The sequence below is a fragment of the Pocillopora damicornis genome, chromosome 1 (genome assembly GCF_964200805.1).
Source record: "Pocillopora damicornis chromosome 1, jaPocDami1.2, whole genome shotgun sequence".
NCBI lineage: Eukaryota > Metazoa > Cnidaria > Anthozoa > Scleractinia > Pocilloporidae > Pocillopora > Pocillopora damicornis.
Window position 1 is genome coordinate 31196255 of NC_142670.1, and position 17914 is coordinate 31214168.

Below are 17914 nucleotides of genomic sequence, written 5' to 3' on the forward strand. Positions count from 1 at the left end.
GTTGAGTCGTCTGATATCATGATTCTCTTCTAAAGGTTAGAGCAATTTCCCTATAACCTCGTGCTATTCTAAAACAAAGCCGCAGTCTCGGAATAAATGTTAGGAGACTGCCATATCTTATATGATAACTGAATTACCCACAAATATCGTAAATCGAATGTTTATTCGGCTATTAGCCGAGCGATCATCAACGAACACAAATTGCTAGTTTTACACTAAATCATTGTTGATAAATGACTTGTATTTAAGTGATGACTCCTAAAGCAGCCGTATTGTTTAGTGATAACTTCAAGAATGAAGTGTTTATTCCTCTTCTTCTTTGCTATCTGTCTCAAACTTGTCGTCCCAGGCCATCTCATCGTCGGTTAGTTTAGGCATTTCATAGGTATAGATGTTGTCATTTTCTGTGCAGTCGAGCGCGTTCGAAATCCTGCATGTTTTAAATGATTTCTTCATCATCTCCACCGGAATTTCAGCCCAAGCCCGCTTTACCCAACGAAGGACCAGGTTTCGCAACTGGACCTTCTATTTTCCCGCTGGGGTAAACTCAAAGGGAAGTCAGTCATCATCCAGGAAAGGTTCTGTCTCCGGATGTTGTCTTTACACGGTTTGTTGAGAAACTTATCCAAAGGCTACTTTTTTTCTTAGAGGTAAACGGTTCTGTTCGATAAAGACTCGAATTGTACAGTTTCATCCATGCGAGCGGCAATCACGAACCATTGGAGTTGGATAGTCTTCTCCTCCAGATCTTGTGGAAGTCGCTCCGCAAGTGTTGTCTTGGTGTAAAGGCTGATGGAATGGCACCTTTTCCACTTCTGGCAACAACCCGGCGAAGCTTTGAACTGTTCATCTCTGCACAACTGCTTGGCTTTCAGCAGCAGAAGAAATCCGCCATCGGCAAGATTTAGCTTAAGCTCAATTGCTTTGACCTGTTTTGGCAACATCTGGCCAATCAGAAGCGGCCGTTCCCACGACTACGTGTTTCGTAGATTTCCTATTTTGATATTGCGGAAGTTATGGTCATTTAAGAGTAATTGTTTGGGCATTTTTCACTAGCAAAGCTGAATACAAAAATACAGCAAAAGTCGTTGCGCAGCAGACAGCACAACTGTAGAGCACTGAAGTGAAGACAATCGTGTTCAGCCATGCCGAATCATTTCAACCTGGAGGATTGTGAAAGATTCCTCCACGACGAAAACCAGTTTAGTCCAGGAGCGTCGAAACGCATCGAAAAATACCTTAAAATTTCTCGAGAAGGCCTGGACGAGTTTTTGATTCGATTCCCAGAGATGATTCGAAACGAAGATCAATTATTCTATATCGTGCGATTTATGAGGGCCCATCACAAGTTCGACACGCAAGATCACGAAAGAATTTTCAATAGTAACCTGTTTACAACGATGGAGAGAAAAGTGACGGAGCTACTCGCAGTTGTGGAGCAAAAAGACCCCCACACGTATTGGTATTTGATGCATGCCCTGCAGTCAAAACATTCCCCTTTGTATGAGCATCTCCACGGATCTATAAAATGTTGTGGTAGGTAGAAGATTTGTGATTGCAGGCCGATTTTGAACGTTTATCATTTGGTGAGATATTGTGGTCCCGAAATTCATGATTCCCTTACCTTTGCAATGAATAATTTTACTTCGAAATAGTGACGTCATGGGCGATTTGTAATGCACGACTTACTTGATTCTTGTTATTTTTGTTGTTATCTTCGACAATTACGATATTTTGGGGTCTTGCTCCATATCAAGTTAACCAGTTCCCTGTTTTCAAAATTTTTCCTTCTAATTCTCTTCTGAATGGAGATTAATTATCGGTTATAAATGTCTATCTTTAGTGCACAACAAAATTAACATCAGTCTGTTGACCAATATACATAAGTAACGACAGGTACATGTGTTGTTCCATATTTACGCACGGGCAATGGTTGCATTTTAGAACGTCAACAAACTCTGAATGAAATAATGAATTTTGTAATTGGATATCCAAGAAGATAACTATTTTTCAATACGAAAGGGATAACAGTTCTGAGAGAGGTTGTTTTGGTATAGAGGCCAACTTCAGTCAAACGGAAATCAAAAGCGGGAATAAATGACTAAGACATTGACACCCGCCTTTGTCATTTCAAGTCATGTTCATGTCCAACTTTGTTATTTTTAATTAATTAAAAAGTTAATTTTTTAAATTTGTTTTCTCATTTCCAACGCGTAAAGACAGCGTTTTAAATCATGAAAGATGTAAGAATAGCAAATAATTATTATTCAGAAGATGTTATTTTTTTTTACAACAGCAAACGTAATTAATGGCTGAACGGTAAAAAACATGTTTTTGATATCGATATTGGCACATCGCTGATAAGTTAATTATTCAGAAAAACCCCCTTCGAACTCACCAAAGATTACAACATCGGTGAAAATAGCTAAATAACACTTGATTGACACTTGTTGAGCAATAAGCTCAACATCACGTGTTATTTCTATTTTCATCGATGTTGTAATCTTTGTTGACGTTCGAAATTGCCGATCCCAGTAGTGCAATATGCAACAGCACTCGAAAGTCTCCTGGTAGGTTCGTTTTTTGTAAGCCGAACTGAATTTCACTTTGGAACGACGCAACCTAACGATTTTCAGTGGTTTAAAAAAAGGGTGTTTTTATACTTTATGCGATAATTGATCGTCGCACGATTATTTCGCTGACTAAATCAGTGACGTGAAAATGCGGCTGTTCAAAAGTCGAAATTACAGGTCCTGGCAGACGGAAAGAACTGCTTAGTTGTTCCAAATTAAAACTGCAGTTCCTGACTGATTCTGAAGTTGAACGTTCATGCAGTCAATCTGAGTTATTAGGTTGGCTCATGATTAAGAAAACACGAGCTTATGTTCTCTCGACTAAGCTTACGTTCTATCGATAGAAAAAGGCCTCTGCTGCTCGCTGTAAGAAAATGATATCCTTCAGTGGTAAAATTTTTGTTAAGTACCTCATCCCTAGGACCAGTACCACAGCTGTTTGAGAAGTTTCACCATTCTTTTGATTGCAGTGTGTAAAGATATAAAACATAGAGAGAAAGAGGAGGAGTTACATTTTTCAGGTGAGATGAGGATATGATTTTATTTTACTTAAGTGCGAGTGAGACAGTAGTTTTGAAAGCCCGGATTAAGTGGAGAAAGGGCGGAATGGGGGAGAGGAAGAGGAAACTGTGAGCTGCTTATGGTCGGTTTCATTTGTAATTGATAACATACTGCGTCTGGATAGATACAAAACGAAATACTTGCTTTGCAGATTTGGAAAATGAAGGGAAAGTAGTAGTCCCCTTACTTAAAGCTTTGTGTGAAGCAATTGAGGACAAAGTCTCCACTGGAAGATCGTTCATCGAAAAGATGAGAACTGCGAGGCAAAGTGAGTTCCATTAATTTTAGACGCAATATACTGTTACAAGTAGTTCATTTGCAATTTAGTGTGAGAGTACTCGTGGCTTCGGCGCCATTTTGATTGGAAGGGTACAACTATGATAATATGAGATAATAAAAGCGGCGTCGGATGCACTCCTGAATTCATGCAGTTTTGTGTTGTTACAATCACAGCATGAAATCGCAAATTTACGCATCTTTAACTCTTGCGTAAAGAACGTAAATATAAAGCCTCTTCTTTACGGACAAATTCCGCGTTCCGTAAAGATACGTAAATGCAGAGAAAGCGTAAAGACTGCGTAAAGGATATTGAATGTTCGAAAAGGATAAGGATCAAGATGGATATAATTAACCACTTTCTATTTGGAGAAATACTCAAAGAAGTGAAATAATTATTGCTCATCCATCTTCCGTAGAATTACCGTGGTATTTTGACCAGTTTCGCTTTTAACATACGTCTTTAATAGTAATAATAATAATAGTACAGTCGCTGTAAAATATCGTAAATGGTCTCTATACGACTTTTTACAAGGCACGTAAAGATAGCGTTTTTAGTCTCTCCGTGATCTTTACGTACTAACGTATTCAATGCGTATAGACATTCTTTACGTTTAAAGACGCGTAAAGAGGATCTTAACGCTTACTTCACGGCATCTTTACAGATTCGTAAATTTGTAATTTCATGCTGTGATAATGTGCGTCATTGGCTTTGGAAGCAAGTGCCTTTAATTGAATCACGTGCGTTTTGCCGCGTTTGGCGTCTCTCACGGGTGGCTCTTTTGATATTTTATTTGTGATGATTTGTAGTTTTCTTAAGCTTTTGCGCAAATACTAAAACACATTCTACAAATCTTTATTGAGATTTTCTTGTTGTATCATTGTATTTTATAGGAAAGAAAGGTAAAGCTTTAGTAACAAACCGACCTACCTATCCTGTAGATGATGTTGTTGAGCCTGAGGATGAGGACTACATTGATGCCGCGGAAGGTTAGTGGTTGTGTTATATTCATGTTACAAATGAAAAGCCTTGTTTTCCTCTATTTTTTTGTTAACGAGGTATTGGGATTCAGGGTAAAAGCCCCTTCCCCCTCCCCACTTACCACTTTTATTAGCTCAGTATACCGTCTATCTAACTTGCACTTTCTAATACGACAACTGCCATTCAAGGTTATCAATGTTACCTGAAAATATAAAATAGAGCCTGTTTTTCAGTACCTAAATCTTTCCCTCCCCTCTCTCTCAACAGACTTTCCTCCACAGCACTCTCGCATCGTCGAATCTGGTGAACCCAAGAAACTCGAAAAAGTTAAAGATATCTTGAATCCTACAAAAGACTGGACACCAGAGTTGGCAGAAGAGATGCTCCGCACTTGTACCAGGAGGAAGCGAGCCTACAAAGCTGCTTTCATCGGCTTGTCAGCGATCACCCTCTTCATTTTCCATTCACTTCCGGCATTTGATTTTTTGTTCCTGTTTATTTACTGCAACTTTTTGATCATGGTTATAACCCTCTGACCAGAGCAAAACTCTATTGTTTTCAAAAATTGCCGTGAAACTAATAATAATAATAATAATAATAATAATAATTTATTTACTTATATTGCGCGTGAAACTAATGAAAATGATATATATAACCAAAATGTTAAGAGCCTGGAAAAGACATTTGAATTTCCAGGTAGGCGCCACTACGGATCGTATGCATATACTACATGACGTTGTACGATGGAGTCCAAAGGGGATCTTGAAGATGATTCGTAGTAGCAACCTGTAAGTGTCAAAACACAGTGGTCAGATGTGAGCGCATGTGTAAACATTTGATAAAGTTTAAAACAGAATGGTAGAAGGAAAACTCAATGTAAATATTCAGTAGCATGACTTTCAGCGTAATCACCTGCTGAAGGTCCACAGTAAAAAAATACAAGGAAAAACTGTAATGATGAATAATAATTTACTTGTAGTCAATTTATAAGTGGTCAATAAGGGTTGACTGGAGTTTTGCTATGGGAAGACCAAGAGATTCTAGTCCCTAGATCAAGACCTAGTGGCTAAGTTTGAAATAAAAATACCTTGTACCTTTCTTGAGTTTGAAGTAAATAAACTCTGTTACGAAACTGATATTTTGAATTACTTGTGTTTTTTCCCTTCAAATTAAGAAATATTGCATGCTAAATAAGATAAGCCAGGGCGGACCGGTCATCATTTGTTGTCTGGACGGGGGAGTAGGAGGGGGTTCGGAGAATTACATTTTTGTCACTCCATTGATAGTATTCTACCGATCCTTTTTTATTGTCAGTCATACTTTTCACTATCCACTTCCCACGGAGGAAGTATGAATTGCGTAGCCGTCAGTTCCAGGCCTCCTTTCCTTTTTTAACTCGTGAATTGCGCGCATGCGCAAGAGTGAGTTGTAGATATGATGTGGAGAATGGCACTCACTCGCTCGATTGGTCGATTCCTGTAAAAACATTTTTTCCGATTTTAGGCTTTTGAGTGCATTTGATAGTTTTTGGCGAGTAATAAACAAACGAAATGGCGACTTCTGTTGCTAAGAATAGTGGTGGGGTGAAAAAGAAGCCAATGATAATAGTTTCAATTCGAAAAGAACTTATGTTATTTGTAATCTTTGTTGCTTTTGGTTATCACGATTGGCCCTGAAGAGCCATTTTGGGGAAATGGTCAAATAAGAAATTATTGATCAAATATTCTCAAACTGTGACTTAAGAGCCTTAAGGGGCGTCAATCAACCTACTCAAACTTGCAATGAATAACTCAGCTTAAAATAAAATCCTTTTTTATCTAAATTATCGTCGGATCAATGTCAGTATCTACGCAACTGCGCCCCCTACCCCTACCCCTACCCTAACCAAACAACTATCAACTGATAACAAGCCAGGGCTAATTTTGGGTCAGGGGAGGGGTAATAATAATAATAATAATAATAATAATAATAATAACTTTATTTAAGTGTCTGTGTATTTTTTAGCACTGCTGTGCTAATTGGGGACACTGTAAATAAGGAAACAAATATCGTAAATGAACAGAAACTTGTTAAAAACCCCAACTGGTAGGAGGCAGACCAGTTGGCTATTTACAAAGCGTGCAGGAGTTGAATTCGGGGCCACCGAAAACAAATCCATCCAGTGGCAGGGAGGAGGACTTGAACCCGGGGTGCGCAGCTATTCAGATACTGACATTGATCCAAGCTGTCATCGTTTGATTTTTAGGAGGAGATACGTAAACTTTATGGTCAGCTTCAACAGATGAAAACCGCCAACAGGGAGGCTGGAAACAGGCATCTGGGTCGTTCTTCATCCCTTCTGTTTGGCGGATCCACTCCATCACTCTTGAGCTCAACACCTAACAACAACGGAAGCATGGCTTGTTTGGTGAGCTCTGTAAGAGAGAAACGACCGCAAAGACACTCGCCAGCGGCTGAACTTACGAGCGACTTTGTTTGACGACGGCTCCTCAAGACAATGCTTTGGTAGCATATCTCCTCAAACGTCCGGAAGTACACTTTTGCGTCCTCGTGTTCCTCATTTTCCTTTGATCATGTTTTTCATAGGTCTTTGATATCTACAAAAGAGTTGAGCAAGACACTACGTTAATTGCTTATTACCAAAGTCAATGTCCTAAATCAAACACGAATCACCAATTACTGCCAACCGTTTTTTAACATTTGCGATTGATTGCTACAATTACAAGTCATGTTTCTCGTTGATTAGATAGCTGAAAATTCCATCGATCACCACGCATGCATCTCTTGTATAGAACACAGCGAATAAAACTGATATAGACTTTTTTCTTATTCCTGTATAGTTGATCATTTTTGTTGAGTCGTCTGATATCATGATTCTCTTGTAAAGGTTTGAGCAATTGTTCGCCAGTATTTTGGATTGATTTCCCTAGGCCTATAATCCCATGCTATTCTAAAACAAAGCCGTAGTCTCGGAATAAATGTAGGAGACTACCATACATTATTTGATGAGCTGAAATACGCACAAATACCGTAAATCGAATGTTTATTCGGCTATCAGCCGAGCGATCATCAACAAATACAAATTACTAGTCTTACGCTTCATCATTGTTGATCAATGACTTTTATTTAAGTGACGACTCCTAAAGCAGCCATCGTGTTTAGTGATAACTTCAAGAATGAAATGTTTATTCCTCTTCTTCTTTGCTATCGGTCTCAAACTTGTCGTCCTTAGCAGCATGATTGTCAAGAAAAGCCATGTTTAGTAGGAAATTAGTGCCCACGAATCTTTGTAGAACGTAAATCCAACACGGAATTACGTATCTGAGTTTGGTTTTCATGAGCTAATAAATGAAACATTTTTGTAACCCTAGGAATAGATTGTAATAGAGTAGATAGATCGCAGAACGGAACGTGTAATGCTGAGTTGTCGTCAATAAAGCCTGAATCAAGAGAAAGTATACAGTCCAAGGTTACTGAACAAGCGTGTGCGGAATTCTCAGCAACGGAAGTGGGAAATTCTGCGAAACCTGGTCCTTCGAGCTGGATAGTGAAAGAGTGGCTCGCTGTCAACACTATTGGGCAGCGGGTGGCGGGTTCAAACCTCATTGAGGTGATTGGAATGTTTTGGCCCCAGTAGAGTGAGTAAACGCAATTTACACCGAAGGCTTTGTCGTCCCTGAAAATCTCAAGAGTAAAGAACGAGCACCTGGAATTAGTGCGTGAGAACTACCCTCACTTAGCAAACATATGGCTCTCCGATGTTTTCCGGCACAAAGAGCAGTTAGAGATAGATGTTCTTATAGGGGCGGATTATCTATGGAGCTTTCAGTCAGGTAATTTCGTCAGGGAAGGTTTAGGTGAACCGGTAGCCATAGAAACAGGGTTAGGATGGGTTGTTTCTGGTCCTCTAGAGTCTAGTCAGTCAACAATGAGAGAGCAAGCAGTCAGTGTAAATCTCGTGGGAAGAGACAGTATAATTGCGGAAAAATTGGAAGAGGATGTTCAGGCTCTTTGGGACTTAGAAACCGTTTCTAAGTCCCAAAGAGCCTGACCATCCTCTTCCAATTTGAATTACCAAAATAGAAATTTTAATTATGAACGCACACTCTCGTTTCAGGATTATAACACGCTCGCGCGAAAGTTCGCACTTTCAGCGTAACATAAATGATCAGTAGCAGGGATATTGTTACAATGGAATGTTGCAAGCTGCTGGACGTCAAGCTGAGATCGTGGAGTAAAACTCCTCGATCTCAGCAGGATCCAAAGCTCTTTTTTCGGTTGCTAAGAACGTCTGGCTCGTCATGCAGGGATAACGGAGGGTGACAGAGTGTACAAGGAATTTGTAGACATGTAGAATTTGTAGAATTTGTAAACATCATGTTTAACGGAAATAGGTATTCCGTCAAGCTGCCATGGAAGGAGGGGCGTGACGTCTTAGATAGTAATTACGATCTGAGTTTGTCACGTATGATAGGTCATGTCAAAAAGCTTAGAAAGGAGCCAGAGGTGTTGAGAGAGTACGACTCAGTTATCAAAGAACAGTTAGCTTCAGGAGTAATAGAAAGAGTGTCTGGAAAGACGAATGGAGCTCATTGCATCCCACATTTGGCGATCATACGCAAAGAAGCCAGCACAACCAAACTGAGAGTGGCGTATGACGCGTCACAAGAAGTAGACGAAGAGGTTCTGACCCCAGTCGGTAGTATTGATATGTAAGATTTTACGCCAGTAACTAACGGCGTAATTTCTCCCAGTCGGTAGTATGGATATGTAAGATTTTACGCCAGTAACTAACGGCGTAATTTCTCCCAGTCGGTAGTATTGATATGTAAGATTTTACGCCAGTAACTAACGGCGTAATTTCTTCCAGTCGGTTGTGTTTATATGTAAGATTTTACGCCAGTAACTAACGGCGTAATTTCTTCCAGTCGGTTGTGTTTATATGGAAGATTTTACGCCAGTAACTAACGGCGTAATTTCTCCCAGTCGGTAGTATTGATATGTAAGATTTTACGACAGTAACTAACGGCGTAATTTCTTCCAGTCAGTTGTGTTTATATGTAAGATTTTACGCCAGTAACTAACGGCGTAATTTCTTCCAGTCGGTTGTGTCTATATGGAAGATTTTACGCCAGTAACTAACGGCGTTATTTCTTCCAGTCAGTTGTGTTTATATGTAAGATTTTACGCCAGTAACTAACGGCGTAATTTCTCCCAGTCGGTAGTATTGATATGTAAGATTTACGCCAGTAACTAACGGCGTAATTTCTCCCAGTCGGTAGTATTGATATGTAAGATTTTACGCCAGTAACTAACGGCGTAATTTCTCCCAGTCGGTAGTATGGATATGTAAGATTTTACGCCAGTAACTAACGGCGTAATTTCTCCCAGTCGGTAGTATTGATATGTAAGATTTTACGCCAGTAACTAACGGCGTAATTTCTTCCAGTCGGTTGTGTTTATATGTAACTAACGGCGCGTAAGAACTTAGCAGCATGATTGTCAAGAAAAGCCATGTTTAATAGGAAATTAAGTAGAACGTGCGTGAATCTTGAACCCCAAACGGAATTACGTATCTGGGGGTGGATTTCCTCAGCTGATAAGGGACAGGTCGCACTACTGTCTAAGCCACAAATACCTAAAAATAAACACAGTTGATCAGATTTCATTTCTGGCGCGTATTGTGCGGTAATAAACATGAACCCAAATCAGGCATTTTGCTTTGCTTTTGCCATTCTACTTCTACAAATTATCGACATGCAACAGCAGCAAATGTTTGCCTTTTCATCCAGTACCAGAGATGGGTAAATGAATACATGTAAATCCTGAATGTCGCTTTTCTAAGAAGACGGCGGCATTTATGTAGAATTCGTGTTGCGCCTTACACGTGGACCGTTCCTCGGCCAGCCGAATCATGGTTTAATATTCATTACTTGAGCCCTTTGCTCTTCTTGCGGCCATTTGTCGTATTTTTTTTCTTTTTCTACCAAACTTTCAGCTGGCCTGAAGCTGGTCGAGCTATCGCTCTCACTTACCACACTTGCTGAACTATCGGACCGCTTAAGAAAAATTCCGCTGGGGCTCGCTTGATCAAAGATCGGTCCAGCCAAGGTAGGATCAAAATGACTAAAATTTTGGCCTAGGAATGATCCCGGCGCATAATAAAAAGGAAAACGTCCATTCATGGAGAAGTTGGCGGGTGAATATTAAAATTCCAGCCGATTGATTAGTTTAACTGCAGGTCATATCCGGGTCAAATGACTAGCGTCTATAACGATGTCTTTTATTTATTTCGATATTTCAAAATCTGCCTTCCCACCCACACACTTTGGTGTCTTTAAAGTTTCTGCGGACTTTCCGAAATTTTTAGAAATTTGTGAAACACCAGAACACTGAAGTGAAGACAATCGTGTTAAGTCATGCCGAATCATTTCAACCTGGAGGAGTGTGAACGATTCCTCCACGACGAAAACCAGTTTAGTCCAGGAGCGTCGAAACGCATCGAAAAATACCTTCAAATTTCTCAAGAAGGCCTAGACGAGTTTTTGATTCGATTCCCAGAGATGATTCGAAATGAAGATCAATTGTTTTATATCGTGCGATTTATGAGGGCGCATCACAAGTTCGACACGCAAGATCACGAAAGAATTTTCAACAGTAACCTGTTTACAACTATGGAGAGAAAAGTGACGGAGCTACTCGCTGTTGTGGAGCAAAAAGACCCTCACACGTATTGGTATTTGATACATGCCCTGCAGTCAAAACATTCCTCTTTGTATGAGCATCTCCACGGATCTATAAAATGTTGTGGTACGTAGAAGATTTGTGATTGCAGGCCGATTTTGAACGTTTATCATTTGGTTAGATGTTGTGGTCCCGAAATTCATGATTCCTTTACCTTCGCAATGAATAATTTTACTTCGAAATAGTGACGTCATGGGCAATTTGTAATGTAGGACTTACTTGATTCTTCGTATTTTTTGTTGTTATCTTCAACAATTACGATATTTTGGGGTCTTGCTCTATATCATGTTATCCAGTTCCCTGTTTTCGAAATTTTTCCTTCTAGTTCTCTTCTGAATGGAGATTAATTATCGGTCATAAATGCCTATCTGTAGCGCGGAGCGGTTGCATTTTAGAATGTCAAAGAACTCTGAATCAAATAATGAATTCTGTTGTTGGATATCCAAGAAGATAACTATTATTCTGTGCGAAAGGGATGACAGTTCTGAGAGAGGTTGTTTTGGTATAGAGGCTAACTTCAGTAACATAGAAATCAAAACGGGGAATAAATGACTAAGACATGGACAGCCACTTTTGTCATTTCAAGTCATGTTCATGTCCAACTTTGTTATTTGTTTTCTCATTTCCAACGCGTAAGGACAGCGTTTTAAATCATGAAAGATGTAAGAATAGCAAATAATTATTATTCAGAAGAAGTTATTTCTTTTTGAAGACCGCAAAACGTAATTAATGGCTGAACGGTAAAAAGCATGTTTTTGATATCGATATTGGCACATCACCGATAAGTTAATTATTTAGAAAAACCCCCTTCAAACTCAGCAAAGATTACAACATCGATAAAAATAGAAATAACACGTGATGTTAAGCAATAAGCTCAACATCACGTGTTATTTCTATTTTCATCGATGTTGTAATCTTTGTTGACGTTTGAAATTGCCGATCCCAGTGGTGCAATATGCAACGGTACTCGAAAGTCTCCAAGAAGGTTCGTTTTTTGTAAGCCGAACTGAATTTGACTTTGGAACGACGCAACCTAACGATTTTTAGTGGTTGAAAAAAATGTGTTTTAATACTTCATGCGATAATTGATCGTCGCACGATTGATTCGCTGAGGAAATCAATGACGTGAAAAAGCGGCCGTTCGAAAAAAACGAAATTACAGGCCCTGGCAGACGGAAAGAATAGTTTCGTTGTTCCAAATTAAAACTGCAATTCCTGACTGATTCTGAAGTTGAAAGTTCAAACACTCAATCTGAGTTATTAGGTTGGCTCAGGATTAAGAAAACACGAGTTTATGTTCCCTCGACTAGGCTTACGTTCTATTGATAGAAAAAAGGCCTCTGCTGCTCGCTGTAAGAGAATGATATCCTTCACTGCAGGGAAATTTTTGTTAAGTACCTCATCCCTATGACCAGTACCACAGCTGTTTGAGAAGTTTCTCTATTCTTTTGATTGCAGTGTGTAAAGATATAAAACATAGAGAGAAAGAGGAGGAGTTACATTTTTCAGGTGAGATGAGGATATGATTTTATTTTACTTAAGTGTGAGTGAGACAGTAGTTTTGAAAGCCCAGATTAAGTGGAGAAAGGGTGGAATGGGGGAGAGGAAGAGGAAACTGTGAGCTGCTTTTGGTCAGTTTTATTTGTAATTGATAACATACTGCGTCTGGATAGAATGAAATACTTGCTTTGCAGATTTGGAAAATGAAGGGAAAGTAGTAGTCCCCTTACTTAAAGCTTTGTGTGAAGCAATTGAGGACAAAGTCTCCACTGGAAGATCGTTCATCGAAAAGATGAGAACTGCGAGGCAAAGTGAGTTCCGTTAATTTTAAACGCAATACACTGTAGCAAATATTTCATGTGCAATTTAGTGTGAGAGTACTCGTGGCTTCGGCGTCATTTTGATTGGAAGGGCACAACTATGATAACATAAGATAATAAAAGTAGCGTCGGACGCACTCCTGAATTCATGCAGTTTTGTATTGTTATAATCGCAGCATAAAATCGCAAATTTACGCATCTTTAACTCTTGCGTAAAGAACGTAGAGATGAAGCCTCTTCTTTAAGGACAAATTCCGCGTTCCGTAAAGATGCGTAAATGCAGGGAAAGACTGCGTAAGGGATATTCAATGTTCGTAAAAGGATAAGGATCAAGATGGATATAATTAAGCACTTTCTATTTGGAGAAATACTCAAAGAAGTGAAATAATTATTGCTCATCCATCTTCCGTAGAATTACCGTGGTATTTTGACCAGCTTCGCTTTTACACTTTACGCGTCTTTGATAGCAATAAAAATAATACAGTCGCCGTAAAATATCGTAAATGTTCTCTATATGACTTTTTACAAGGCACGTAAAGATGGCGTTTTTAGTCTCTCTCCGTGATGTTTACGCGCTACCGTTTTCAAGGCGTAAAGACAATCTTTACGAAAGTGTAAAGAAGTTCGTAAAGACGCGTAAAGAGGATCTTAACGCTTACTTTACGGCATCTTTACGGATTCGTAAATTCATAATTTCAATACTACAACTGTTATCAATGTTACCTGCAAATATTACATAGAGCCTGTTTGTCAGTTTCTAAATCTTTCCTTCGTCTCTCTCAACAGACTTTCCTCCACAGCACTCTCACATCGTCGAGTCTGGTGAACCCAAGAAACTCGAAAAAGTTAAAGATATCTTGAATCCTACAAAAGACTGGACACCAGAGTTGGCAGAAGAGATGCTCCGCACTTGTACCAGGAGGAAGCGAGCCTACAAAGCTGCTTTCATCGGCTTGTCAGCGATCACCCTCTTCATTTTCCATTCACTTCCGGCATTTGATTTTTTGTTCCTGTTTATTTACTGCAACTTTTTGATCATGGTTATAACCCTCTGACCTAAGCAAAACTCTACTGTTTTCAAAAACTGCCGTGAAACTAATGAAAATGTCATATAACCAAAAGTTTAAGAACCTGGAAAAGACATTTGAATTTCAAGGTAGGCGCCCCTATGGATCGTATGTATATACTATATGACGTAGCACGATGGCTACTCAAACAATAGCTCTGATGTTCACAGGAGTCCAAATAGGATCTTGAAGATGATACGTAGTAGCAACCTGTAAGTGTCAAAACAGTGGTCAGACGTCTGCGCATGTGTAAACGTTTGATAAAGTTCAAAACAGAATGGTAGAAGGTAAACTTAATGTAAATATTCAGTAGCATGACTTAAGCGTAATCACCTGCCGAAGGCCCGCAGTAGAAAAATACAAGAAAAAACTGTAAGTGTTCATTAAGGGTTGACTGAAGTTTCGCCAGAATTACTGCATCATGACCAAGAGATTATAGTCTCTTGATCAAGATTTAGTGGCTAAGTTAGAAGTAAAAATACCTTGTATCTTTCCTGAGTTTAAAGTAAATAAAATCTGTTATGAAACTGATATTTTGAATTACTTGTGCTTTTCTCCTTCAAATTAAGAAATATTGCATGCTAAATAGGATTAGCCAGGGCGGACCGGTCATCATTTGTTGTTTTTGGGAGGGGGGGGGGAGGAGAGGGGGAGGAGGGGGGTTGGAGATTTATATTTTTGTCACTCCATAGTACTCTACCGATCCTTTCTCATTGTCAGTTATACTTTTCACTATCCACTTCCCACGGAAGTATGAATTTGGTAGCCGTCAGTTCCAGGCCTCCTTTCCTTTTTTTTCCCTCAATGCTATCACGTCGTGCCCTGTTTTGTAACGGCCCGGTTTATTAAGATGTGGATCAAGAAAAAACGAGGAAAGAAGTCGTCAGAAGTAATAGCCACCACAGGCCTTGTCAGAGTTAATTACGTGTGGGTTTCATATAGATCTACACTCCTGCTGAGAGTTTAAAAGCCTCCTTAACCACACCTCTCTGTCTTACGTTGATAGATCTTCTCAAGTAAATATTGAGTAAAATATTACTCAACAATAGACCTCTAAAATTGTGTTTTCAGACAACATATCCTTCACTGTCCGATATTACAACCAGCCTGTACCGCTTAATCTTGCCACGCCACTCCTGGCTGAATTCCAACTGGGTATTTTGATTGGCTTTTTCAACAACAGCTTGTTGACTTTCTGGAAACTGAGCGACCTCCAATTGTTCCTAGAGTCGTAGACGACCTCACATTGCTCGCGTCCTCAGATATTTAAAGAAAACGTAAAAAATCTCCTGGAGGACCGGAAGTTTGACTCAGAATAACAAATGCGATTTCGTTTTAAATGAAAATCTAAATTTCTTCAAATTTTTATGGCAATCGGACAGTCCTCTGAAGGGACGGTGAACTTGAACCAAGAAAATGAAGACCTTAATGTAAGTCTTTATTTTAGTCATCTTTCCAAATTATTGTGAGCTCACAAGGTATAAATAGAAGTAAAAATCATTTCCATGGTTTATTCCACCTCCCTTGACGAACAGCAGCGCTAAAATGACTGGTAAGAAGTTTCCAGTTTATCAACCTTCTACATGCAGGGTTCGCACAGGTGGTGGGAAATCTAGGTCTGGGAAATTGGAGGTTCGTCGCTGACAAAACTTTTAGAATAACTTAGAACGCTTTTTTCAGGAAACTGGAAACTAGAAGTCTAGAAGTGCTCTGATAGAATGATCTGCTTTCAAATTTTACAACTAACTCCTTAATCGTGGGTTATGAAAAACGTCAAGGTATTCCAAACGGTTACTGAGGTCGAAAGAATGTGAAGATCGTAATTATGCCAAAAAATTTACAGGCTAAGTTTACAATGTTGCGAAACCTCGAGGAATTCGAGAAGAACTTATGTTATATGTAATGTTTGTTGCTTTTGCTTATCACGATTGGCCCTGAAGAGCCATTTTGGGGAAATGGTCAAATAAGAAGTTATTGATCAAATATTCTCAAACTGTGACTTAAGAGCCTTAAGGGGCGTTAATCAACCTATTCAAACTTACAATGAATAACTCAGCTTAAAATAAAATCCCTTTTTATTTAAATTATCGTCGGATCAATGTCAGTTTCGACGCAACTGCGCCCCCTACCCATACCCTAACCAGACAACTATCAACTGATAACAAGTCGGAGCTAATTTTGGGTCAGGGGAGGGGTAGGTGGGCAGTTATTCAGTTACTGACATTGATCCAAATTATCACCTGTTGGTTTTCAGGAGGAGATACGTAAACTTTATGGTCAGCTTTAACAGATGAAAACCGCCAACATGGAGGCTGGAAACAGGCATCTGGGTCGTTCTTCATCCCTTCTGTTTGGCGGATCCACTTCATCACTCTTGAGTTAAACACCTAACAGCAACGGAAGCATGGCTTGTTTGGTGAGCTCTGTAAGAGAGAAACGACCGCAAAGACACTCGCCAGCGGCTGAACTTACGAGCGACTATGTTTGACGACGGTTCCTTAAGACAATGCTTTGTAGCATATCTCCTGAAACGTCCGGAATTACAAATCCTTTGTACATATTTACGATTTTACATTTTTGCATCCTGGTGTTCCTCATTTTCCTTTGATCATGTTTTTCAGAGATCTTTGATATCTACAAAAGAGTGGAGCAAGACAACGTTAATTGATTATTACCAAAGTCGATGCCTTAAATCAAACACAAATCACCACTTAATGCCAAGAGTTTTTAACATTTTGCGATTGATTGTTACAATCATTATTTAAGTCATGTTTCTATATGATTAGATAGCTTAAAATTCCATCGATCACCATGCATGCATCTCTTTTATAGAGCGCAGCGAATAAAACTGATGTAGAATTTTTTCTTATTCCTGTATGGTTGATTATTTTTGTTGAGTCGTCTGATATTATGATTCTCTTGTAAAGGTTACAGCAATTGTTCGCCGGTATTTTGGATTGATTTTCCAAGCCTATAACCCCATGCTATTCTAAAACAAAGCCGTAACCTTGGAATAAATGCAGGAGACTACCATACGTTATACGATAAGCTGAAATACGCACAAATATCGTAAATGGAATGTTTATTCGGCTATCAGCCGAGCGATCATCAACAAATACAAATTACTTGTCCTACGCTAAATCATTATTTGTCAATGACTTTTATTTAAGTGATGACTCCTTAAGCAGCCGTCGTATTTTGTGATAACTTCAAGAATGAAGTGTTTATTCGTCTTCTTCTTTGCTATCGGTCTCAAACTTGTCGTCCAAGGCCATTTCATTGTCGGCAATTTCAGGAATGTCATTGGTATAGATGTTATTATCTTCTGTGCAGTCGAGCGTGTTCGAAATCCTGCATGTTTCAAATGATTTCTTGGAGCGTGGGCAGAATTAATATGCCAAGCCTCCAAACAAAAGCGTTGGTGGTAACGCCGATTAGTGGTGATAATTTTAGAATTATCCCATCCAATTGCATAGTTAGTTTGGCATGTGTGCTCCGATAAAGCTGAATTTTTCTTTTTGTAAAAGAAAAACGCATTTTGATGCTCTTTCAAACTTGTACCAAACTGACGTTTGGTCTGTCCGATGTATTCATTGTCACAGTCATTGCAACGAATAGAATTAATGGCATCGGTTCGTTGTTCTTTCGTGTCAGGATCCTTAGGTTTGGCGAAAATATGCCCCAAAGTCTGAAAAGGTTATTGAACAACTTTAGCGTTCTGGCTATTCAAAATTCTCTTGATGGGTTCCGTAACACCCTGAATGTAAGGAATGACAGCAAAACCAGTCGCTGGTTCCCTTTCATCAAGAAATTTACTAGTTGTAACTGGATTTTGGCAGTTACGGAGAAAGGTTTTTGTATAGCCATTTGCTTTTAGGACATTATTAGCAT

The 17914-nt window shown here is 39.2% G+C and overlaps 1 protein-coding gene across 4 annotated transcripts; it reads left to right on the forward strand.

The window, feature by feature from the left end:
- The first annotated feature begins 53 nt into the window (after nucleotides 1–53).
- Nucleotides 54–14554, forward strand: LOC113682200 (uncharacterized). Of its 4 annotated transcripts, XM_089189407.1 has the most exons (6): nucleotides 935–1536; nucleotides 3044–3094; nucleotides 3286–3402; nucleotides 12595–12645; nucleotides 12831–12947; nucleotides 13743–14554. In XM_089189407.1, the coding sequence occupies exons 1-6, from the start codon at nucleotides 1146–1148 to the stop codon at nucleotides 14009–14011; spliced, it is 996 nt and encodes a 331-aa protein (XP_089045533.1). In that variant the 5' UTR covers nucleotides 935–1145; the 3' UTR covers nucleotides 14012–14554. The 4 variants fall into 4 exon arrangements, with proteins under 4 accessions (XP_089045554.1, XP_089045539.1, XP_089045533.1 ...); XM_089189413.1 differs by lacking the exons at nucleotides 12595–12645; nucleotides 12831–12947; nucleotides 13743–14554 and adding exons at nucleotides 4305–4400; nucleotides 4660–5525 and having other exon boundaries at nucleotides 887–1536; XM_089189428.1 differs by lacking the exons at nucleotides 12595–12645; nucleotides 12831–12947; nucleotides 13743–14554 and adding an exon at nucleotides 4660–5414 and having other exon boundaries at nucleotides 54–1536.
- Nucleotides 14555–17914: the final 3360 nt, after the last annotated feature.

Excerpts from the sequence above, each read along its gene's own strand:
- LOC113682200 (XM_089189407.1), top strand. The coding sequence starts at position 1,146 with ATGCCGAATCATTTCAACCTGGAGGATTGTGAAAGATTCCTCCACGAC. Across the intron at positions 3,095-3,285 it reads GGAGGAGTTACATTTTTCAG|ATTTGGAAAATGAAGGGAAA; the intron begins GTGAGATGAGGA and ends CTTGCTTTGCAG. Across the intron at positions 12,646-12,830 it reads GGAGGAGTTACATTTTTCAG|ATTTGGAAAATGAAGGGAAA; the intron begins GTGAGATGAGGA and ends CTTGCTTTGCAG.